Source organism: Hemibagrus wyckioides, linkage group LG28 (genome assembly GCF_019097595.1).
Source record: "Hemibagrus wyckioides isolate EC202008001 linkage group LG28, SWU_Hwy_1.0, whole genome shotgun sequence".
In the NCBI taxonomy this organism is placed as follows: Eukaryota; Metazoa; Chordata; class Actinopteri; order Siluriformes; family Bagridae; genus Hemibagrus; species Hemibagrus wyckioides.
In genome coordinates, this window is record NC_080737.1 from 16,370,346 (window position 1) to 16,395,638 (window position 25,293).

A 25,293-nucleotide genomic window follows, 5' to 3' on the forward strand; every position below is an offset into this window, starting at 1 on the left:
GTGTGCGTCTAAGATTATCCCATTCTAGATATTGCTCTTTTAATAACCGCCACACTTTACAGGGAAGGCTTCTGAGCGTGACTGTGGCTTTGTGTTTATTCAGCCACAAGAGTATTAATGATGTCAGGGACTGATGGTGGTGCGAGAAGGTCTGGGGAGCAGTTGATGGTCCAGTTCATCCAAAAGGTGTTCAGTGGGATTGAGGTCGGGGTTCTGTACAGGACACTTGACATCTTTCATTCAAGCATGGAGTCTCTTAGTTTCAGTGAAGGGAAATTTTAAAAACACTAGACTGCTTATGTTTTGTTTGTAGTTCCCTTAATGGACCTCAAATATCCATCCATCCTCTATACCCACTTTATTCCTAAATAGGGTCACAGGGATCTGCTGGAGCCTATTTCAGTACACATTGGGTGAAAGGCAGGGGTACACCCTGGAAAGGTCACCAGTCCATCACAGGGCCACATATATAGACAGACAACCACACACACACCTATGGGTAATTTAGAATTACCAATCATCCTAATGTACATGTTTTTGGACTGTGGGAGGAAACCAGAGTACCCAAAGTAAATCCACACAGGCATGGGATTCAGGACTTCCTTGTTGCGAGGCACCAGTGCTAACCACCAAGCCACCCTAGCCCTTCCCCAAGCCCTAAACCCCAAATATGTAACTCTAAACAGTTCAATCAAATTAAAACGTGAGAACAATGCTCTGTGTTGCATACTTGTATACTATAAAAAGTCAAGAACCTTTCTTTTGCATTTATTCAAAAAAATAAACTTGATGAAGAAACAATTCTGTGACTTTATTTCTACACAAATACAGTATGTATACAGGATATACTGATAGAGTTTGTAGTATACTGCCACAGCACACAGGTTATATTGATACTAATGCTTATGGAAAATAATAAAAGACTTCTGGACACTAACATTACATTTCCATTTGACAGATGCCCTTATCCTGAGCAACTTCCATTTATCTTATTTTAAACAACTGAGGCTTTGCTCAGTGGCCCAGTAGTGGTGGACGGTGACATCTCACAAACTTCTGATCAGTAGTCCAATGCCTTAACCACTAAGATACCAAATCCCTGCATTACAGATGTTTGAATTGCTCTAAGCTTCCTGGAGTAATCTGCAAGGCAGATATAAGGACATACCGCTGAATACAAACTCAGAAAAATGTTTCTGAATGCTGTGAACTCTGAACACACCTACTTGCAATCAAATGAAGATTCTGTGCACAATAATATCTCCTTTTCTGTACGAGAAAACCGGTCGATCTAATCGTCTCTGATTCCAATCAGAGATTTCGTCGGCTTATGGAGATGAATCACTTTGATAAGAAGCCTAGATTTCAGACAATCTGTCTCATTACATAAGCCACCCCCCCCCCCCGCCCCGAGTTCCCAGGCAGCCACAACACTTCTCTTTTATTGCGTTTATTAGCTTTTATTTCTGCAATTAATACACAGTATAATTCATCATCATTTAAAAGTGAAATTTTAAGATAGAAACAGGCAGATATACAAATTTGACCTCTGGGGTGTCGTACAATGCGGCCCTCCAACAGCCTGTAAGGTCATATAACACGTAGTCATTAGTATTAGTAAAATATGTGCACTGTAAGAAGACATTTGGAGCTTTAGAACATTCCTACATGCAATGCAACCCTTGCAGATGAAACCCATGCTACATTCCTTTCCGTACGTCTTTAGCAAATCATTCCGCTCGCTGATATTTTGTACATAAAAAGCATGCTATAACTAAGGTAACATTCAATCAATACACCTTTAAAGTCCCTTTTTTTATATATGTTTTTTTTTAATAAAGGCTGATCGCTCAATACGCTGAAGAACCGTGACTGGCAAATTTTAGCCTCAAGTATAAAAAGAAAACTTAACCTTAAAGCCTTAAAACCTGAATAGACAGCCAGATCCAGAATTATTGGCACCCTTGGTAAAGATAGAATAAAAGAAAACAAAAACTAAAAAAAAAAAAAAAAAAAAAAAACTCTCTCAGACTGCGAATACTCAATAAGAGAAAGAAAAAAAAGTGCATTGAAATTGAGCCTGAGTATTTAGGAGCTCCGTGGTTTCTTAGAAGTGAAGCGTGAGAAGACGTCTCATGAAATGGGACACATGTAATAAAATAAAAGCCTGAAAGATCATTTTAGGGCGATAATCAAGAAGCATTATGAGTGTATTTCACCCTCAGGCACACCGAGGAGGATGTTATAAAGAGCCACCAAAGACCACAGGCGGAGATGGTAGCAGTTCAGGGTCACCAAGTCTCCGAATCTATAATTACACACCGACTTTTCTTTTCATCACCAAAAAACCTAAGGGCTCGGTGATTACTGGAGCTTTCTCTGGAAGGAGTTTTGGCGACCCTGAAGGTGAGATTTGATGCGAAGCGAAGGAGGTTTACATGGAAAAGAACCGAGTATGTCAGTGCAGGGGTGCCAATAATTATGACGCTTATATTATGCTTTACTTCATCAGTTAAGGTGAAACTTCTCCTCTCATATTTTCAGTGTGAGAGACGGAGATTTTTTTTTTCCCTAACCCTCTTTACCAAGAGGTGCCAACATATATTTCGGAGCAGACGGTGCTGGGGTGCGGAGGGATTTTTGGGCACCGCTAATCAGCGTTAATTTGTGCATAACTATTTTTTTTTTTAAATTATTTTATTTATAGTTTTGTTTTTAAAACCATGCATCATGTACTTGGTACTGATTCTTAGAAAAGTAGAAAACAAGCTTTCCTTTCCTCGACAAACACAAACATTAATCTAAGCCCTTTTCGATACGGTAAGACTGGTAGGATGTAAAGCGACACTGCTGAAGCTTGTTCCTATGACAGGAGACAGTAAAGATTAAAGACCCTGGTTGATAACAGGACAGGATACTGTGGTGCATTTAAAAGCAGCTCGGGGGTTGCGTCTCACGTTGAAGTCTTCAATTTGACTATATAGGGTCGATGATAATGATCAGCCGATATCTGCGAATGGGAAATCGGTCAGTTTACCTGCGCTTGGTTCACATACAGCTTTCAAATACATGATACAGATATCAAGATGCCTCGTATTACACGGCATAACGTTTTTGTTTTGTTTTGTCTGCTATTGTAGCCTAAATCAATCACAAAATCACATGCATGTCACCAAAAAGCCAAATCTCATCATCAATCCTGTCGTGACTCCCGAGGGTTTCAGGTCTGCTCAAACCTGTGAGAGAGAAAAAGAGATTTTTTATTCTTTTTGCTCCTTTCGACGAGTCTACGAGTCTTCCAGTCCGCGGACGTCTTTTTCAGGCTGCCGGTCTTCCACGTCCTGCTGCTTAGCGGGATGAGAGTTGGCCTTGCCGGCGTCCGAGTTGCTGTGGCCGCTGGCACTTCCCAGCCGCGTCGAAGCCACCACCGCTTTAACGGCAGCCTGCGGAGAGTGGAGCATCACTACCGATATATACAAAGATACACACACACACATATATATATATTTTACTGCTTTTATTCTCCTGAGTGTGAACCTTGAGCTTTCTCCTGGCGTTGAACTCCTGGAGCTTCTTCTGAGCCGTGTCCATGTGGGTGAAGTTAGCGGCTTTCCCGGTCACCCACGGGTGCTGCAGGGCCTGCTGCGTGGTCAGGCGCTTCTTAGAATCCTTGACGATCAGCTTCTTCACCTGAAAACGGGAGAGGATAACGAGTATTATTTTCACACGAAAGACAACGATTACGTAAGCAGCGTGGTGAAAGAAAGGTTTTATTGTTAGACTGCTAGCTGTAATGTTGCTGTAGAGAAGAGAAATTAGTTCCAGGAAGTGGAAGTTTCTGTGTCTGTGTGCTGAAAGGCTTCGACTCACCAGGTCTTTAGCGTTAAGTGACACATTGTCCCACCAGGGGGAGACAAACTCATATTCACAGTTCAGGATGCGCTTGAACATGTACTGATCTCCTCTGTCATCAAAAAACGGCTCAAAACCGCACAGTCTGAGAAAAGAGAAACAAATGAGGCCAAAAGAAATGATGACGAGAACCACACATATATCTGTTCTAGCTTCTAGACTCTCTCTCTCTCTCACCCCCTCTCTCTTCCCCCTCCCTCCCCCTTTCACTACAGCCTCTCTCTCTCTCTCTCTCTCTCTCTCTCTCTCTACTCCTCCTCTCTCTCTCTCTCTCTCTCTCTCTCTCTCTCTCTCTCTCTCTCTCCGCCTCTCTCTCTCTCTCTCTCTCTCTCTTCTCCCCCTTTCTCTCTCTTTCTCCCCCCTCTCTCCCCCTTTCACTACAGCCTTTCTCTCTCTCTCTCCCTCTCACACCCCCCTCTCTCTCTCTCTCTCTCTCTCTCTCTCTCTCTCTCTCTCTCTCTTCTCCTCCTCTCTCTCTCTCACCCCCCTCTCCCCCTTTCACTACAGCCTCTCTCTCTCTCTCTCTCTCTCTCTCTCTGTCTCTCTCTCACCCCCTCTCCCCCTTTCACTACAGCCTCTCTCTCTTCTCCCCCTTTCTCTCTCTCTCTCTTTCTTTCTCTCTCCCATCCTTTCTCTCTCTCCCCTTTTCATTACAGCCTCTCTCTCTGTTTTCTCCCCCTTTCTTTTTCTCTCCCTCTATCTCCTGTTCAGTACAGCCTCTCTCTCTCTCTCTCTCTCTCTCTCTCTCTCTCTCTCTCTTTCTTCCATCCTTTCACTACGGCCTCCCTCTCTCTCTCTCTCTCTCTCTCTCTCTCTCTCTCTCTCTTTCTCTCTCTCTCTCTTCCATCCTTTCACTATGGCCTCTCTCTCTCTCTCTCTCTCTCTCTCTCTCTCTCTCTTCTCCTCCTTTCTCTCTCTCCCCTTTTCATTACAGCCTCTCTCTCTGTTTTTCTCCCCCTTTCTTTTTCTCTCCCTCTATCTCCTGTTCAGTACAGCCTCTCTCTCTCTCTCTCTCTCTCTCTCATTTTTTCTATCTGTCCAGTATATCAGTGAACTTATACCCAGTTTAAACCTCCTCAGTTTCTCGTTCTTGGCTGACAGGAGTGGATCCCGATGTGGTTTTCTGCTGTTGTATCTCATCAAGCTCAAGGTTCAATGTGTCACGTGTCATGTGATGCTTTTCTGTAATTCTTTAAGAAGCCTTCCCGTCGGCTCAAACCACTCTGACCATTCTCCTATGATCTTTCGCCTTCTGCCCTTCACTAGATTAGGGTTTTTTTTTTCTGCTGTCAGACAGCCACACATGAAAATCCCAGTAGACCAGTCTGTCTGAGATCATAGAACTTTTTCCAGAACATTTTTGTGCTAGACTTATTTATCATTTTATTTCACTACATCGACTAGACGTCTAGTATACAGTAAGACATTTAGGGTAATAAACATTCAGAAATTCCTTCATGACAGGTGTTAGCTTCATTAAAATCTTTTACATCCTCTGAACATCATCCAGATCCTCTCTAACATAACACTGATCCCCTGCCTCATATTTTGGATCATTGTCTTGTTTCAGAAGACCCCCATGTTTCATTTCTGTAGATAAATTACAGTAGAATAACAGAGGGACATTTTCCCTCTTTCGAAATCCTTCAGGGACGCAGACGAAGACACAGAAGCCCTTGATGAGAACCTGCATGCTAACCACCCGTTACTTTCAATACATTATAATATATGAAACTCACAGCTGGAATATTCCCCACATATTAGTGAAAATGTCATGGGTACAACGCACGAGTATCGTTTAATCTATTTTTGGACACGGAGAGGAGCATCTTCCATTCAGGTAGGCATCAGCTGTGACTCATCCCCGTTAGCATGCACATGAACACAATGAAGGCATGTAAAAGAAATAAACGTGAGGCAAAGCTACATAACCTCATCCTCGTCTAAAGTCTTAGCTGAAGGTGCTAAAAGAAATCGCATCGCTCACAGAATGATGAATGAAACCGGGTCACTTACAAGATGTATGTGATGACTCCTACAGACCACATGTCAACTTCGGGCCCATAGGCACAACCTCGGAGGATCTCCGGAGCTGGAACGGACAGAAGCAGGGGTCAGGGTGAGAGAAAGAAGTTAACCTAAAGCTAGACCTGTAACTGAAAGCTCCAGTATGTGCACACAGACCTTGTCTGTCTTCTTCATCCATTAACCTAATTAACTAACTATTACTAATGCTGCTGTTCCTGAAGACGAATCCATTTGGATCCAATAAGATATCAGCTCACAGGGGTTGTTTCTAAAGTGTGTTAATTAATATAGACCAAAAGGAAGGTTTCATAAATAAAAAAAAATAGATAATGTCATTATGTTAATTAGATGTTTTTAGATGATAGATAGGCAAGGACCAGCAACTTCTCTGGTTTCCAAATGAACTGGGAAAGAGTCATTTGGGAGTCGACTCACTAAAGAAACATAATTCTGATTACTTGAGGAGAAAGGATTCGAAAGTGTGCGCTAGTTACAGTCAGGGATTGGAAACAATTCGTTTGTTTATTTTGCTTGATCTACACCCACTGGACAATGGGTGACGAGCTCACCACAATATCCCGGAGTCCCGCACACTGTCTTCATGGTCACCTGGTCGTCTATGATTTTCGACAAGCCGAAATCAGCTGAAAAGATCAAAACCACATAGAGGTCAAGAAATCTCCTTCCTACAAACCCAGGTACACAAACAACTGACCGGGTAAAATCCATAAGCATTCCCTTCCAAAGGAATATCCCATCGAGATGCAGGAAACAGAGATCAATATTCATACCTATTTTAAGAGGAGCATCTGGTGCTGAAGTAGCGTACAGGAGGTTCTCAGGTTTCAGGTCGCGGTGCACGACACCGTTTTCATGCAGGTACTGCAAACAGAGACAGCCGGGCGTAAATATTCATCACGTTTAGCTGTTTCTACACCTGCCTCTGTGACTCCGAGTCACGCTAAGTTACAAGCTCGAGTGTCCTCTTTAACCTGAAGGAAAGTGTAAAATTCATTAAAAGGGCAATTCATCACTGTCAATTAATATCAGTCAGGAGAAGTGAACTCCTGATCAGCCAATCACGAACGTCTGTGAGCTCGGGTATACAGAAGAGGGCAGTTAGTGTCCCCTTCAGTTGTGTTTTAGCTGCCATGTGCCATTTTGTGATCATGGTTCTTTTTAGCAGATCTACCCTGAATCTTGTGTGACGTACAAAACTGAGGTAGATTTACAAAGAATAAATAAAAGGTATAAGAGCTATGATGCACAAAGCACAGGTTATTAACTAGGTAAATAAGGGGTTATTTACTGTCATTAAGGGTTATTAGCTGTTATTAAGGGGTTATTCACCATTATTAAGGGTAATTAACTGGTTATGTACCATTAATAATGGTTATTAACTGGTTAAAAAGTGGTTATTTACTGTCATTAAGGGTTATTAACTGTTATTAAGGGTTAATAAGTGGTTAATAAGAGGTTATTCACCAGTATTAAGAGTTATTGACTGGTTATTAAGTGGTTACTTACTGTTATTCATGGTTGTTAACTGTTATTATTGGGTTGTTTATAGTTATTGACTGTTATTCAGGGTAACTAGCCGTTATTAAGGAGTTATTTATTGTTATTAAGGGGTATTAAGTGGTTAATAAGAGGTGATTTGCCATTAGTGGATTTATTAATGAGTTATTAAGAAGTTATTTACTGTTATTAAGGGTTAGTAACAGATTATTACTGTGTTATTTACTGTTATTAGGCGATTATTAAGGGGTTATTAACAGGCCATTGTGATCCTAGATGTAAAAAATCAGTTATAATGGTGATATAATGGTCCAAAATCTCTTCAAAATGCAATACAAGCCTAGAGTGTGTTCTGTTCATAAGCTATATGTTTCATTGTGATTAATTAGCTGAGAATATGACAGAAATCTGATTACAGACAATGAACATAAATATTGTAAGTGGCACTTAAAATTTCACAATCTGCTCCTTTTAGCCTTTTTTCCCCTGCTCTCCTCTCGTCTGTCGGGCCTTTAAAATCTCTTTTCTGGCAGCCACTTTAACCTCATCACAGCCTCATTTCCTGCTTTTACGCAGAACCAATTGGATGAAACCGCCTTCCTGGCTTTCTGCTGCCTTCATGTGCTTTCAGAATGATCATTAATTCTAGTTTCCTAATGAAACGTTGCACATGAACATCCCTTCAAGTCACAATTTCAAGTGGGCACATAGCGATTCTTCGGTTTCTGACTTATTCGGAGTGACTGAGTAAGTGTCAAACAATAGATGACAAACGGAAAAAGTGGGTGCGCTATGTTCATTTTAACAGGAAGTGTAAATGGAAGATACCATTACAGATTAGGCCGAACTTTCCAAAAAACATCTGTATAAGCAGTAGAGCTAGCATCACGCTCAGCTCTATTTCTACCGGATGAGACGATCCTAGTGCTCTTGGGACGATCTTGATGCTTTGGGCTCTGGCTAGTAGTTCAAATTCACATTTAATTTTGAATTAAAATTTTATTGGCCTCATACCTGACTGTCTGTGTCATAAAATAAATAAATAAATAAATAAAATGAAAATAGAAATAAAAATATATAAATAATAATAAAAATAAATAAATAAAAATAAAAATAAATAAATAAAAATAAAAATATAATAAAAATAAAAAAATAAAAAATATATAATAAAAATAAAAAATAAAAATAAAAATAGAATAAAAATAATATAAAAAGATAAAATTAATTATACTAAAATAAAAAATTAAATAAAATTAAAAATAAAATAAAAATGACATTAAAATTAAAATAGAATTTACTGCTACAGACCAAAAAAAATACACAGGAAAAATAAAAAATAATAATATATGAACCCAGATTGATAGCAGACCAGTATGACTGTTTTAAATAAAATGCAGATGTGTGTAATTCTATGCAATTTTAATGTAATATATGCTGTGCAGTATCTAATTGAGTTAGTTGGTGCTGTGCAGAAAGTCTACTAAAACAAAGTCTTTGTAAAAAACATGCCAAAACCTACAAGCTGATGTCCTAACACTGTTTCACTGAACTGTGGGCTGGCTCCTTCTATTTCACGTGAACGAAACAGCATGTGCTGTCCAAGTTGCGTGCTTATCTTAATTAATATATGCAGCTTGAGGCATTTACAGGGAAACGTCAATGCAATTTAGCTCCTGTAATGTGATTTACTAAACCGGGAAGTCGCCTCGGGAAAAGTGATTACGTGCAATTAATACAGAGAGCATGTAAACGTTTACGTTAGAAACATTGTGTGTCCATCAGACCTCAAAATGAGACATCCACAATATTTCAATAACGAGAAAATGAATCGAGATTAATCTTCAGAATCTCAAAATAAGAGTCTATTTATTCATATTTAATGGTTATGACCGTCATCACTGCTTGTTCTGAAACTCTCATTTCGTTCACACTCTCGTTAATGATTACTTTAAATTTTTTAAGAGTAAAATTTGACTTGATGAATGTTTTGTGGCCGCTCGATCCTTTCCACTACAAGGAAAAGGGAGGTTAGAGCTCACCACAGAATAATAGAGACTGAGAATATGAGCCACTCTTTTGTTTTTTCTTCACCTAGACTACTGTAATACACAGCACCTAAAACCACAACAAACAGGCAGCTTGGTTGTAGTAGCTAAGACTTTCACATATCCCGTTACACAGGATTCAGATTACCTTTGCTCTTACCTTTCCTTTAGCACGTATTGTACAACTATTCACAGTGCAGCTTCTTTGTTCCTTCCTAAATGCCTAACAATACCTGGCAATGTTTTTAAGTGGTGGTAGCTCAAGTGGTTAAGGCTCCAAGCTACTTCTGTTGGGCCCCTGAGCAAGGCCCCCAACCCACCCTGCTCCAGAGGTGCTGTATCATGGTTGACCCTGCACTCTGATCCCAACCCCTAAGGATGGGATATGTGAAAGAAAAATTTCACTGTGCAGTAATGTATATGTGATAAAATAAAGGCTTTGTTTGTTGCTTTGTTGTTCAAAAAGGAAATTCTGTCCATCTCTACATTTCACATATGAAGAGTTCAACTCTTCAATGGCTAGGTTAGCTCCCTGCCCAGAAATCGAACCCGGGCCATAGTAATGAGCATATGGGATCCTGCCTCTGGACCACCAGGAGACTTAGATTCTTAGATCACTGATTTTTAAAAAAAAACAACTTAAAATTAATTTTTGTTTTATTGTAGAATTCTACATTTGCATTAACATTCATTTAATCCTTTGCTGCTTATATTTGAACTATATTATTATTATAACCTGTCATCCTTTATAATTCTTTAATACATTTTTCTGTACAAACTGATTTCCAAGATTCATCAAAAATTAAAATTAAAATGCATCTGGCTGAAAATGAAAAGCTCCAAACAAGTGAACAAAATATTTTGTAAAAACATTTTTTTTAAAAATTGCATTATCTTATTAAACTATTAATTCATTAATTATTGATGAAAAAACAAAATATAATAATTTAGAGATCTGTCCGTTTGAATTTAAAACTATTACACAATTATTATAAAAAATAATATTTAATTATTTAAAAATTATTCTATCTGCATATTGACTGTGATGTAGTGTATCAAACCATTCATGGAAAATTTCTTGGACAAAGCAGGCCAACTGGTTCAGCTGGACCTTATAGTGGCCAGAGTATTGGGTTCAGTCTGAAGTGAAGAATAATAATAATAATAATAATAATAATAACAACAACAACAACAACAAATAATAATAATAATAATAAATTTTAAAAAATCTGTTTTTGAATTAAGCAAATATTAAACTGCTGCCTTTGTAACATAAGATTAAATATAACGTATTAAAAGAGCAATAAGGGAGAAGACCCCTGTGGCGTTCTATAGGAGTGTGACACAGATACTGGTTTATAGGCAACGCCTCTGGTAAAAAGGTTACCACGGAAACTCATTAAACACAGCAGCTTGGACCAGGAGAAGTCTGCCTGGTTACAGTAGAACCACATGCGGCTGCCCACTCACACACACACACACATACACACACACACACACACGGGGGCGCTCAGCCGGAAGTATCTTCTTCGTCATGGTTGGAACATCAGAAAAGAAAAAAAAAGTTAAGCAAGTGCATAATGCAAATGATATGTTAATGAGATGCTAATGATATGTTAATTAGCCTGGAATTATGAAAGCCCTGTACTTGACATAGGTTTCAATTTCTGACTTTCACAGACAAGCGCCGCATTTCAGCCTGAATGATGTAAGAGTCAAAGCATAATAACTGGAAACACAAATAAGTCTTATGCCAGACTTTATCTGACAGAAAACAGCGCAGTGTTTTTCTCTATCCTCACCAATTAGGTTGACATGTGGGAGTGTTATCTTTGTGCAGTATCCGAGGGGAATTCTTCCTGTGCAATGCACAGTGGAGCTGACATACATACTGTATCTCATATTCTCTCTTTCTCTCTCTCTCCCTCTCTCTCTCTCTCCAGTCTGAGGTCTATTTATCTCGGCTAATGGACCAGTGCAGCTCATCAGCACCACAGATGCTGCATGCAAACCCTTATACACTCTGTCAGGGCCACAGATACAGGAAAACAGAAAATTGTAAATGCCACATTAGCTCCTGTTGCTAGATAATGCAATACATCAACCCATCCAGATTTAATTTAAAAGCCAATGAAAGTCTAGAGAGACTGGAGAGAGAGACTGGTCTACCCAGAATCTATAAAAATATTACAAGCAGGTACAGCCATAAATAATAGCTACAAGAGTGGGTCAGATTGATCAGGGTTCCTTCTGGAGTGCCCGGATTACTCAGACATTCTCCAGGAGGGGTTGGGATTGGGCAAACATTTTCCAGGAGGGGTTGGGATTAGTCAAATGGTCCCAAAGGAGGGGTTGGGATTAGTCAAACAGTCCCCAGGAGGGGTTGGGATTGGTCAAGCATTCTCCAGGAGGGGTTGGGATTAGCCAAACATTCTCCAGGAGGGGTTGGGATTAGCCAAACATTCTCTAGGAGGGGTTGGGATTAGCCAAACATTCTCTAGGAGGGGTTGGGATTGGTCAAACATTCTTCAGATGTGACAGAGATTGGTCAAGCATTCTCGAGAAAGGATTGGGACAAGTAAAAACGTTCTCCAGTAGTGGTTGGGATTAGTCAAGCATTTTCCAGATGTGACAGAGATTGGTCAAGCATTGTCTAGAAGTGGTTGGGATTGGTCAAATGTTTTCCAGATGTGATTGAGATTGGTAAAGCATTGTCCAGAAGTGGTTGGATTTGGTCAAACATTCTTCAGATGTGATTAAGAGTGGTCAAGCATTGTCCAGAAATGGTGAGAGTAGTCAAACATTCTCCAGGTGTGGTTGGGATTGGTCAAACATTCTCTATGTGACTGAGATTGGTCAAGCATTCCCCATATGTGACTGGGATTGGTCCAACATTCTGCAGATGTGATTGAGACTGGTCAAGCATTCTCCAGAAACGGTTGGGATAGTTCAAACCTTAACTAGGAGTAGTCTGGGTTTGGTCAATCATTGTCAGGAAATGGCTGGGTTTAGTCAAACCTTCTCCAGGAGTAGTTGCGATCAGTCAATCATTCTCCATAAATGGTTTAGATATTCTCCGGCAGGGGGTACGATCGGTCAGAATTCCTTCAGAAGTTGTCAGAATCGGTCAAACTTCCTCTGTGAGCAAACAGGACTGGTGAAAAAAATCTCTCAAGACCAGCCGGAAGTGGAATCAGAAAAAACAAAAACAGCAATGATGCATTGTGGGCTTCCTTTGGCATCTAGTCTAATCAACACAGAGGTGTTTCTCTGGAAAGAAACACACACACACACACACACAAACAGAATGTGTGGGAACTCCCAGCAGAAGTACACAGGGCAAAATTGTGTGGTGTGATATTAAAAAAAAAACAGGCGACACTTCTGAAGGGGGCGGCAGCATTAAGCTCCAAGCTTCCACCCGGTGCGATGTGGAGAGTCTGTGTTTACTTATTGCAGCCTGCCAACTCTCTGAGCTGAAAGCCATGCATGAGAAATGTGCCCACCGTCCTGCTATCTCATCTCCTTGGCAACAGCGATCCTTGGTGAAATGAAGGCCAAGAGGCGAGAATACACTTAAAAAACAAAAAACACAAAAGAAATCATCTAAAACTACAGAAGCTACTGTACACCCATGAGGACAGACCCTGTTTCTGCGATGTGATAGCTGTCTCAGTTACTTAGCCGGTGCATGCAGTGGATGGAGCGGTTGCCAGACTTTGTGTTGTGTTGACTGAAAAAGATGCGATAGGTGACGGAACGGCTTTGATAGTAAACACGTGTTGGGGAGGGGGGAGAAAGAAACTGAGAAAGAGAGAGACAGAGAGAGAGTGGGAAAGAAAGAATAGAGAATAGCCATCTGTGACCTCTCTGTGGGGTCTCACTTCTCCTGCTGGCATTAAAGCAGAACAGTCAAAGCACTAAATCTCATTTCAAGTCTCTCTGGAACAGGATGCAAAAGTACACCAAAGCCCCTTTATGACTGCGGACCTGAACCGTTACCACGTGTCAAATGCATGGAGGGAAAAAAAAAATATACAGGAACCAGAGCAGGGTGGATTATATCTTTCATTAAATTTGCCCCAGCAATAAGATGGTAATTACTAGCATTCGGTATCAGATCGTAGCTAATGTTCGAGAACGAACTGCTAACGTTAGCCGTTAATTTCAAATATTCCTGTAGAATTTGTAAGTTATAAAACACTACAGGAAAAAATAATGATCCCTGAAGTGTTTGATTCTTCTAATACCACAGCTATTCATTATTTATTACTATTTTATAACGATCGAAAAACACCTTGTACTCTTTAGCCATGTATAATTACATCCCATGTTCTAATATATCATATTATAGTGGCTTTAAAGAGTAGCTTCCCTTACAGGACTCAGCTCTTGAAAATAATAACACAAAAACCTGTGATCTTCACTGGTGGAAGACTCCCGAATTTTGACTGCTCCACAGCACTGAGACTGGAGAGTCCTTCCAAAGCCTACATATAAACGTCTCCGTACAGAAAGTGAAAGCATATAAACGTTTTTTTTTGTTTATTTATCATTAATTAGGCTTCGGTTATGTGCGACGTTAGCCGTCCGTGCACGTCCTTGTGAATGTGTAATATTTGATCTAGGAACTAGTTATTTAGTCATAAAGTTACATTAAAATGAAATGTGAGTGACTAAAATTATTCAAATTCAATAAAAAATTTACCCCAGACATCATTTTAGCCATTCATATTTCATTTTAATGCAACTTATTAATGAAGGTTGCCAGATCTAGTAGGGTTCCCACTTGGGTTGCCAGTTCCTTGTCAGATGTACTTTGGTACAGTTAATATGATTTTTTTTTTTCTACAGCTGATCCAATCTGGCAACCGTGATTCTACATATATATTTCTTCTCTATAGGTGTGCTTTAATTGATTTACACCCATCCTTTGACATGAACAATCCTGACATGTCCACATTGATATTAATGCTAGCTGTATCGCACGATGACGGGAATCCAAATGGAGATTTAGGAGAAATGGCCGATTCACGAAAAGGGACGATTCACACCTGGTCCAGCTCAGCTTATGGTCATCATTTCTGACTCCAGACCAGTCCTGAGGTTTGAATGATGGATGTCAGAATCAGATCACACGGAATCAGATCACAAATCAGATCAAATCAGATCACACGGAACAACACAAGGCAGTAAATCAAGCTTAGCGAAGGAACACTCACCGCGACGGCCTCCAGCACCTGTTTGATAGCGTCTGCTGCATCTCGCTCACTGTAGTAGCCCTTCTCCACCACCCTGCAGGAAGGAAAACTGGTTGAATGATGCCACGTTGAGCAGCAGGGACTCGTGCACAAAAAAGGGCTGGCTGAGTGCTTTTTATAATTTTCACTTTATGATTTTTCCCAGCTTTAGTGTAAGCTTGGTGACTCAAGTGCAGCTTGGCGTGCATAAAGAGGTGAACAGAGACACTTCCGCTGATTAGTCATTGCTTATGGGGAAAAGCCTGTTGGAATAAAACGGATGCCATGTTTATGATTTGTGCCGCTGATTATAAAATGAAAAAAAAAACGCTATGTGGATTCGGGCGAGGAGCAAAGATCAGACATTTCATGGTAACGGAGAACCCAGAGCCTATCCAATGGCAACCCATCACAGGGCACAATCACACACACACTACAGACAATTTAGAGATGCCCATCAAACTAATGCATGTCTCTGGATTAGGGAAGGAAAGCAGAGACCTCAGAACATGCAAACATAGGGTGGAGCCAGGAATTGAACCCTTAACCCCCATAGGAGTGAGACAAACGTGCTATCCACTGACCTGTCAAATAACTCTCCACCGGTGACAAGTTCCAGGACAAGACTGATCTCTGACGCCGTCTCAAAGATCTCTTTCAGCTTGATCTGCCATAAAAATAAAATGTGAGTAAAAGAGAGAGAGAGAGAGAGAGAGAGAGAGAGAGAGAGAGAGCAGTTTAACTATGACATAATTAAAACACTGTAATAAATAAGGACTGCTGGGAGACAAGTGCTGCACTTTTATGCCAAGCTCTGAAGGCACAGCCATTTACTCTTACTCTTAAAGTAACAACATCTAATTGATAGCTCCTTTTCGTACAGATTCAACAGGAACCATAACCAAAATTCTACCTCGACCACAACCAGGGACCAATTTGAGAATAAATAAATCACAGATGCCCTTATAATTATAAGAGTTCTCTTTATTTTTTTATAAACGTAATCATGTGTGTTTAAAAAATTTTGGCACAATACATAGAATATAATGTTTTTAAATTCCTGTATCTTCCAGGCATAAAACCAAAGAATTTTCAAAGTGGACTTAGATTTAAGGCGACATTATTTCATCGCCTAATGAGATTAAACCCATTCAATTTAAGCAATCAGCCAAGTTTTAACTCTAACTCCAAAAATATAAATAAATAAATAAATAAATCAATCATGGCTCTACGCCATCATCCTGATCGTGGATAGCAGAGACCGGGGTTTGCTTTGTGTAACCGTTGATATTTAATCTATTCCTTTCACTGCAGGGTTACTGTAAGCGGAAACATGAAGCAGAATATTACATCCTGAATATTTCAAAGTTACAACGTCTTTTACATCCAGACTTACTATATTCGGATGAGAGAGGCGCAGCAGGACTCCGATCTCCGTCCGTACGATCTTCTTGTCAACCTGGCGGGGGAAAAAAGCAGGGGTTATTGTTCCAGATGAGCGAGAGAACATGAATCATGCTTAGAAATTCAGTACAGAACATCTTAACTGTGTTAAAAGGCTGTAATATTAAATAATGCTGGAATGTGGTTCTGACGTAAAGAAACTGAGGTGGTTCTGTTATGATGGGAGGAGGGGGGCGTGTATTTATTTGTCTGTGTGTTTGTTTGTTTGTTTGTTTCTGCTGGTGTGACTCTACTTGCCCCTTTAAAGAGAAGCACCACAGCAAATCAATACAAAGTTCTTCTCACTGATCACTATGAAGAAATGTCTTTATCCTAATAGGCGTGGTCTTTTACAGAGCGACTCCACCACCTTTCCCACAGGGAACGAGGGCTCAGTGAACGAAGTGATGAGGATGACAGTGACGTAAACCTTACCATGGCCTTCATTTTCAGCAAACCTCAACCTCAAGATTTTGGAGCAATGTCTCGTAGCGACAAATCCGACCAGAGAGCGTTTGTTTTTTAACGAGAGCCGGCGACTTCTGGTGGCATGAGCGACTGAGACCACTGGTGACCAGATGTGGGCGTGTCTAGTGACGTGACAAAGTTAAGAAAAGGAGCGACTCAGGCAGCGACGTGAGTGAAGACAGGAGAGGTCACGTGATCCGTGGTAAAGAGCACACACTGCTTCTCCTTCATTTTGAATAACATGTTGATGTGGGCGTGTCTAGTGATGGAACAAATTTGAGAAAAGTTGCAAATATGGAGCGACTCAGGCAGCGGCTACCGACGTGAGTGAAGACAGGAGAGGTCACGTGATCCGTGGTAAAAAGCATACACTGCTTCTCCCTCATCTTGTATAATATGATTCAGATAAACACTGCTGAATTTTGTATATATTTTATATATAAAAAATTCAGCAGTGTTTCATTTTAGTGGCAAGAACACTAATGCTAATAATCGCTATTACTACGGCAACCAGTAGTATGATCGTTACCTACTGATGACTTGCAGCAGTAAAATCACCGTATGTGTGAACGTAGCTTGAGACAGCGCTCCCTACTTCCATGAGTGACACCTCCAAGCAGAATGCTGTTCTTCACTCCGAGTCCAGTGCCAGAGACGTGTACAATCAACGCCTCGGCACACTGGCTTGTTACGACCTGGCTAACACAACCTATGTCTGGTTTTTCCTTTCGTTTGTATATGTAGTTAACTAACCATGATGTCAGAGAGAAAAGTTCTTAAAGTTCTCAGGGACTTGGACTTCCAAGAAGATCCAAGAAGAAAATAAGAACAGAAGGAAAAATTGACTTACTGTTTTCTTCAGCTTCTTCACAGCATACGGTTTCTGGGTGCCTTTTTGCCGACATCGGAACACCACCGACGTGGCTCCGCTGAAATCAGTACAAAAAATAAATAAATCACACCTCTTATGAACGTTTCAACATGTTCAGGGAAAAAGTAAACAATTAAGAATAACACGATTAACCCGCAGATCAGAATCTGATATACTTATGACTATTAGACCTTTACACCACATCGCTGTCGAATTGTCAACACTCGGGCAGAAGGTGTTGATTAATTTTCTATAACAGCAGCTACGGGAATCATGCTGGCTGTGCCGCAGGTTTATATTAATGCAGTCTAAGGGCTGTCTGATCTGAACGTCACGCCCATTTGCACCTTTTCCTTCATTAATCTATTCATATGCATTTGTACTCAGATCAATATATCAGTCATCGTATTCACATGCTTTTATATTTTTCTCTTCTTCCAATATTTTGTCGATTTATTTTCCACTCTACAGCTTCCCCTTTAAATTGCATTTAGTTCCTTATCATTCTGTTTATTTTATTTTCATTTTAAATTCTATTTGTAGTACTTTCTTTTATTTATTTTTTTGACGTCATCTCGATTTCTTTTCTACACGGACAATAATGATTAATAATTAATAATCAGTAAATGATTGTAATTATTGCTATACATCTTCGAGTGTGACCCTATTATTGTTCCTAAACCGCATATTCCATCATGTTGTGTTCCTTCGCTGGTTTTTTATCTACAGTAGTTCCAGATTCAGCGACGCAGTAGATATCTTCCTCATTTACACTTAAACCTAGCGAGCTTACGGCTTATTAGACCTAAATCCCACTGCTGGCTTTAAGTGTCCAGGTCCACATTTGGGTTTTGTAAAAACTCGGCTTATTTTCAAACGTCAGCATCTTATGTAGCATCGGTGTTTTGGTCCTTCAGTCCATCACATAATCTGCTTAGGCCAGCAATCAACCCCCAGGCCTCAGGCCAGCACAAAATGTGTGCCGGAACAGAGCCGGGCATCTCAGCCGGAGATTGTGTGACGTGTAAATAAATGAAATGTAAGTAATGAGATAAAAGTGGATCGGCTAGCTTTATTGCTCTAGAAGGACCATCTGTGGATTTGAGTTTGGGGGTTGAGTGGGAATGGAGACGTTTCTGTCTTTTTGGGTGTAAACTACACTTTACTACACACACACACACACACACACACACACAGTAAATGTGTGTAAAACAGACATCAGGCAAGCATGAGAGTGCCAGCTCAACAATCTGCTTCTCATAATTACGCTATCCCAGAAAACTGAAGCCCTCTCTCCATTCCTTCCTAGAAAACCTCGTTTAGACGATTCCTCCACCATTCCATCGTCAAGCCACGCCTTGTGATTGCAGCTAGAACGCCTCATTTCGTTTCATCATTAAATGTTAATACGAGGGTCTATATTAATGAGGAGGCTTCGTACTGGGTGAAGTGTGACAGGAAAAAGGGAGGGACATGTTTGCGCTATTGTAAAATTGTAGTACGTTGTCTATCCAGCATGCTTTTGTGTAATGCACAAACCCTCACTGAATATTTTTATAATGACGACGATAATCGTCTCATACTCATAACATTATGTGACGAAAGCAAATACATGACACGCAAAGAATAGACGTTCTAAATACAAACAAACGCAGATATGAATGCATTATCTTGCTATTTTGCACTCCTTCCGGTTTAGGCCACGCCCCCCTCAAAACCCGTATACAGATCCAGACATTTGTAGCTCTAAGCAGATCCGGATCCAGAAAGTGTGGTTCTGTTACACCCCGACACACGTGTACTCAATCACTCCCCCCCCCCACCACCACTTTATTAAATCTGAGACAGATTTTCCATTCCTTTCCGCCGACACAAATGATTTATTCATTGTTTTAGCTCTGTTTACCAGATAACAATTTGGCACATTGTTTGAGCTCTTCTGAGGCACTGTGAGGAGTCGTTTTATTTTTAAGGCGCTTACATAACACGCATGCGGAGCAGGACTCGAGGAACAATTCAACCCCGATTCCAAATCTGTGAACACGAGTCAAAAGTATAACACAGGTCCAAAGCTGCTATAACAGAAACGGCTGATATTTGCTCTCATCAAAAAAAAAAGCAGAGGAAGTGAGCCTTGGTGGCCTAATAATATATATATATATAAAAAATGGATAAAGACAATCAGCTAAAGAGGAGGCAGATGGGTTCGTCATCCAAAAAGCCAGAGCACAAGACTACTACTACTCATCACCAGTAATGTTCCAAATCCAATCAATATTCATTACAATAATATTACATTACGGAAATGAAGTCACACACACACACACTGAAAGTCTGAATCCTACAAAGACAGATCAACAATAATAGGCAAAATGAGGCAATATTGCTCATTAATGGCACTCACGAAGCCTCCCATCTGACCAGCGTCGGATTATCGATCTAACCGCTCGAATCATTACCTTAAATATGAGTTCATCATGGTGAGGCGGAATGTGGCCTACAGCAATCAGACATAGGGAGAAATAGGGAGAGTATTTGGGTTTGACTGGAACTGATTAAAAATTTTTTTAGTATCGTCCAGCTATAAATTCATCCATCCATATCTGGAGAGTTTATCATACACAAGGTTGCAGAGAACCTGGAGTCACTTACATGGGATTCGGGGAAAAAGGTGGACAAGGAGGACACCCTGGATGGGGTGCTAACTCACAGTACAACACGTTTTATACACAATTTAGAGATGCCGAACTGCCGACAAAGCATGTCTTTGGACTAGTGGAGGAAACTGGAGAACCCAGAGGAAACCCCTGAAGAACATGCAAACTCCACACACACACACATTTCAGGGCGAAGGCAGGAATCGAACCCCTAACCCTGAAGGTATATTTGCTTTTCATGCACGCACATACTTCCTAAACAATACATCATCTCAGCACAGTAGATCCAAGAGATAATTAATAGGCTTTTTATTTTTATTATTAAACAAGTTCAATTAACGTTAGCGGTTGGACACTTGGACAGGCTAATTACTATAAGAACTCGAAAATAAACATAACCACCACGATAATGGTGGGTTGTCCGTCGGATGTTTTTTCCTTTTCCGCCACTGCAACAAAACTGCAACAACATATTAAATAAATAAATAAATAAATAAAGATCATGGATTATTTTCCCCAGCTATACCGACTACACAAACCCGACAGAACCACTGCCTTAAGGCATATCGGAGCATTTTCTCAGAGACAGATAGCTCCGTGGTTGTAGCTGCCAAAATCTGAACATCTTTGTAGGATTTTTTTTCCCCCCTTCATCAATCATTCCTAAACCTAATACAACTTTTGATGATCGCACAACATTTTGCAAAAGCTTCGAGGAGTAGCTAACTCAATAAACGTCGACGATGGTAGCCACTTAGAGATAATGGATTTCCTAGTTCTGTTGTTTCTATGCACTTAATGCACAGTTGACGGAGTGTGTGTGTGTGTGTGTTACTCAAGCTCCTCGTTCTGTTTCTGTTTTCTGCTTGCCCAGTATTATATAATCCCAAGCAAGTAAAAGAGAGAGAGAGAGTGAGAGAGAGAGACTCTCCCTAGTTTCATTACAGATTCACCTTGCTTTGCTGTATCTAGGACCCGAGGGCTTTCCATTTGGCACAGCTGATGAGAGCTCAGCGTTCCACCCGACTCTTTCGAAGTGATTCATCACCTCATGCTCCAGGATACATAAGATCTTGCCATGCTATAGGCTAACACTGTTAAACACAATAAATAACAACTTCACCGTACATTTTATTTTGACCAACGTGTGGATTAATGGCAAGTCTCAAACTAATAAAAGTTCCACAAATCACCCATTCGGCAAGCGTCTCGTTCCTGCAGATTTCTGTTGGCCGTCCTGCCGCCATATGGGAGCATTTCGATCAAATTTCTGATTATTCCACGCACTCCATGCTCTCTCTCTCTCTCTCTCTCTCTCAGATGAAACAGCTCTGATTATAATTATAATCCAGTCTGCCAAACCTTTTCAGTTCACTACAAAGCTTCAGTGGAATAAATGCATCAAAGCCACTCTGGAAGCAAACACAGATAGGAAATTCACACTTCACCATATTCACCAAGCGTAGTCTTAATTTAGCTAACACTGAAAACTGGGCTCCAGCCAGGAAAATCTCGATAAACCACACACTACTACGGACTTCTTAGACTGATCTGACAATGTGTTAAGGATTAAGCTAGCCATCTGGATAAAACCTGTCCTAATTGTAGGTATTTTAGGTCACTGGTTTCAATCTGAGCTCACCTTGAATTCATTTTTTTCCCGCACGTGTCCACTTGGGTTTTCTTTTGGGTTCTGACTTCTTGGCCAAAAAGCTAGTTGGTATATTCATAACCTAATTTTAATTCATGTCCTAACCTGATTTTGTCTGAAATGTAAAAATTAGATTCGCAAAGAAAATGTTTTTCACAACTAGCAAGTGTCTTTACATTTGCAACTTTAAATAAGTGTGAATGTGTGTGTATTTGTGTGTGTGTGTGTGTGTGTGTGTGGTTTCCTAAGATGGACTGCAATCTCATCCAAAGTATATTCCCGTCTAACACCCAGGGCCCCTGGGATAAGCTCCAGACCCACCACAATGTTCACCAAGATAAAGTACTTACTTCAGATAAACGACTAAACCATTCAATCTGATGTGTGTTGTGGGATTCCACCATTTTGCCATTATGGCATACTGGAATTGAAATCCTCCCTTATTTATGTGTTCATGGTGTACATCTCACCTTGCTTTACCATCTGTTCTGAAATAGCAAGCAACAAGGAATCTCCCGATCCTTTTTTTTCCCTTCGTTTTTCACCTCATACTGTGACTGTGATGTCCTCACAGTGACCCAGTCCACAATCCGGTTATACACCAAAAAAAAGTGTGTGTGTAACATCACATACTGTGTGTATTACAAGTTATGACTTTATGTAGTCAGTGTGTGAGCTTTGGTTTGGTATGCAAACAAAACGAAACAAAAAAAATTGATTAAAAAATTCATTTTTAAATCAGAAATCAATATTAAATGTGATATTAAATATTAAATTTCTGATACTCTGTTCACCTGTAGTGCCTCGCCTTAAAAGAAATAGCTCCATTATCTTAGAAATTCACTTCAGATTTTTAAAATGAAAAAAGAAACATAAAAGAAAACCCCAAATATGTTACAGTTAAAAAAAAAGAAATTTCTTAATTAATTCTTAAATTTCTAAAAAAAAAAAAAAAAAAAAAAAGAGAGACATGATAAATATGATCATAATATTATTTTTAAAAATAAAAATAAATCAAATAATAAAATAATTGTAAAAAATAATTTATTTAAAATAAATATAAATATAAAATAAATATAAAATAATTTACGATTGATTTTTTTTAATACGAGACATAATAAATGTAACCATATTTAATTAAAAAAAAGCAATTAAAATTAAATTTAAATAAAATTAAATAAACAACCTTAAAGACATATTAATAAATAATTTTGCCTGAAATTAAAAATTGGCTTTGGATCCTTACAGAAAAATATATGCTAAATATAAAAACCTATTTTAATTAGAAAAAATGAAAAATAAACTAAAATAAAGAAATAAACAAACAACCTAATTTCATAAAAAATTAGAAACAAACTTTTCAAAAAGGAGACAAAAAAATATTTAAAAAATTTGTATTTAATTAAATAAAAATTAAATCATAAAATAAACTAAAACTAAATTAAATAAGAGTGATGTAGGCTTAACACACTGAACTTCATCAGAAATCAACTTCAAATTTTGCAAAAATAGTTAACTTAAAAGGGAGACAAAGGTGTAAGATAATTTAAAAAATATATGTAAAGAAATAAAATCTTTCAGAATAAATTTTTATTAAATTATTTTAATTTTAATTTTAATTATTATTTTAACAAAATGTCTAGCCTATTATTCTCCCGCAGTGCCTGAGAGCTGACTGATGAGAGGTACTGTGGGGTACTGAGGGGTATTTATGGCTATTGAGGAGGTATTGAGAGGTACTGAAAGGTATTGAGGGGTGCTGAGGGGTATTTAGGGCTATTGAGGAGGTATTGGGTACTGAGAGGTACTGAAAGGAAGTGAGGGGTACTGAGGGGTATTAAAAAGTAACAAAGGGTACTGAGTGTTACTGAGGTATTGAAAGACAGGTACTGAGGTTGTTGAGAGGTACTGAGGGGTATTTAGGGCTACTGAGGAGGTATTTAGAGGTACTGAAAGGTGTTGATGGGTATTGAGGGGTATTTAGGGTTACTGAAAGGTATCGATGGGTACTGAGGGATATTTAGGGCTAATGAAAGGTATAGACGGGTACTGAGGGGTATTAAAAGGTAATGAAGGGTACCAAGGAGTACTGAGGTTATTGAGATGTACTGGGGGTAATGAGAGGTATTGAGAGGAAATTAAAGGTACTGTGGGGTACTGAGGGGTAATGAGGTTATTAAGAGGTACTGAGGTTATTGAGTGGTTCTGAGGGGTAATGAGAGGTATTGAGAGGAAATGAAAGGTACTGTGGGGTACTGAGGGGTAATAAGAGGTATTTAGAGGAAATGAAAGGTACTGAGGGGTACTGTGGGGTAATTAGGTTATTGAGTGGTTCTAAGGGGTAATGAGAGGTATTGAGAAGAAATTAAAGGTACTGAGAGGTAATGAGGGGTACTGGGATTACTGAGCGGTAATGAAAGGTACCGAGATCTATTGAGGGGTACTGAGGGGTACTCACCGTCCCAGTTCCGACTCCAGCTCGTAGAAGTCCTCCAGCGTCTCTTTCTTGGAGCCATCAATCCAGTATTCCGGAGCTGCGCCTGGCCTGGAGCTGATCATACTCACTTTGAGCATCTCAGACGCAGCGATCCTGCGATCCTTCTTCAGCCGCGGTGTGATTTCCCCGCTTCACTTCGGTGCCACGCTGCGGAGCGCGGAGTTGCCTTTCCGCTCCCTGAGGTGCGGTTCACACAAAACACACACGCGCTCGGAAGACTGCCCTAAACGGGATCGACAGAAACACTGAGCGCGGGTTCGGGGTAAAAGCGCACGCTGCGCCTAGAAATGAGCGTGTCTGAGGTGAGCTGTGAGGCTACACACCTTAACCGGAGCTCATCACCCGCAGCAGTGCATCTCTCTCTCTCTCTCTCTCTCTCTCCCAGTGCGAGGGGGCGGCCGGTGGGCTTCCACTGGGTCTTACTGTCGCTAATGTACCGGGGATTGAGCGCGCGCGTCACAACACCGGCGTTATGTAACACAGGGAGCTGAGCTCCACTGCTCTAATCTCACGGACATGGAGCCTAAATCAGAGCAGAATAATAATAATAATAATAATAATAAATATTATTGTTGTCATTTTGTTATATGATTGATACAAAATATAAATATATTACATAATGTATAAATAATAATAATAACAATAATAATAATAAATATGATTGTTCTAAATTTATTATATGATTCATACAAAATATAAATATATTACATAGTGAATAAACAATAAAATAATAATAACAATAATTTGAACAATTAATATGTAACAAAAAATGTAAATTCATTAGAAAATGTAAATTAATTTTTTTTTTAAATTTGGGGGGAAAAATGAACATGAACCATAAAAAGAAATGAAATTGACAATTTGTAAAGGTGTAGTCACGTACTGTATTACAATTAAATAATGCAGTCGAATGGTCTAGTCCTAATTTAACCCCTTTGTACCATCTGAGATCGAACACTAATG

The 25,293-nt window shown here is 39.7% G+C and overlaps 1 protein-coding gene across 1 annotated transcript; it reads right to left on the reverse strand.

Moving 5' to 3' along the window:
- Positions 1-1,434: 1,434 nt before the first annotated feature.
- camk4 (calcium/calmodulin-dependent protein kinase IV) lies at positions 1,435-24,785 on the reverse strand. Its single transcript, XM_058383827.1, has 12 exons — positions 24,654-24,785; positions 24,292-24,553; positions 17,505-17,583; positions 16,140-16,202; positions 15,328-15,410; positions 14,726-14,798; positions 6,732-6,822; positions 6,510-6,584; positions 5,929-6,004; positions 3,871-3,997; positions 3,538-3,690; positions 1,435-3,443 (listed from the first exon to the last, which is right to left on the reverse strand). The coding sequence occupies exons 2-12, from the start codon at positions 24,405-24,407 to the stop codon at positions 3,288-3,290; spliced, it is 1,092 nt and encodes a 363-aa protein (XP_058239810.1). The 5' UTR covers positions 24,408-24,553; positions 24,654-24,785; the 3' UTR covers positions 1,435-3,287.
- Between the last annotated feature and the right edge of the window lie 508 nt (positions 24,786-25,293).

What these genes read in the sequence shown, in the direction of transcription:
- camk4 (XM_058383827.1), bottom strand. Translation starts at nt 24,407, where the DNA reads ATGCTCAAAGTGAGTATGATCAGCTCCAGGCCAGGCGCAGCTCCGGAA. An exon ending in GGTGGAGAGTTATTTGACAG is followed by an intron (nt 14,799 to 15,327) that starts GTCAGTGGATAG and finishes TCCTTCCTGCAG; the next exon opens with GGTGGTGGAGAAGGGCTACT. An exon ending in ACGCCAGGAGAAAGCTCAAG is followed by an intron (nt 3,444 to 3,537) that starts GTTCACACTCAG and finishes CACTCTCCGCAG; the next exon opens with GCTGCCGTTAAAGCGGTGGT.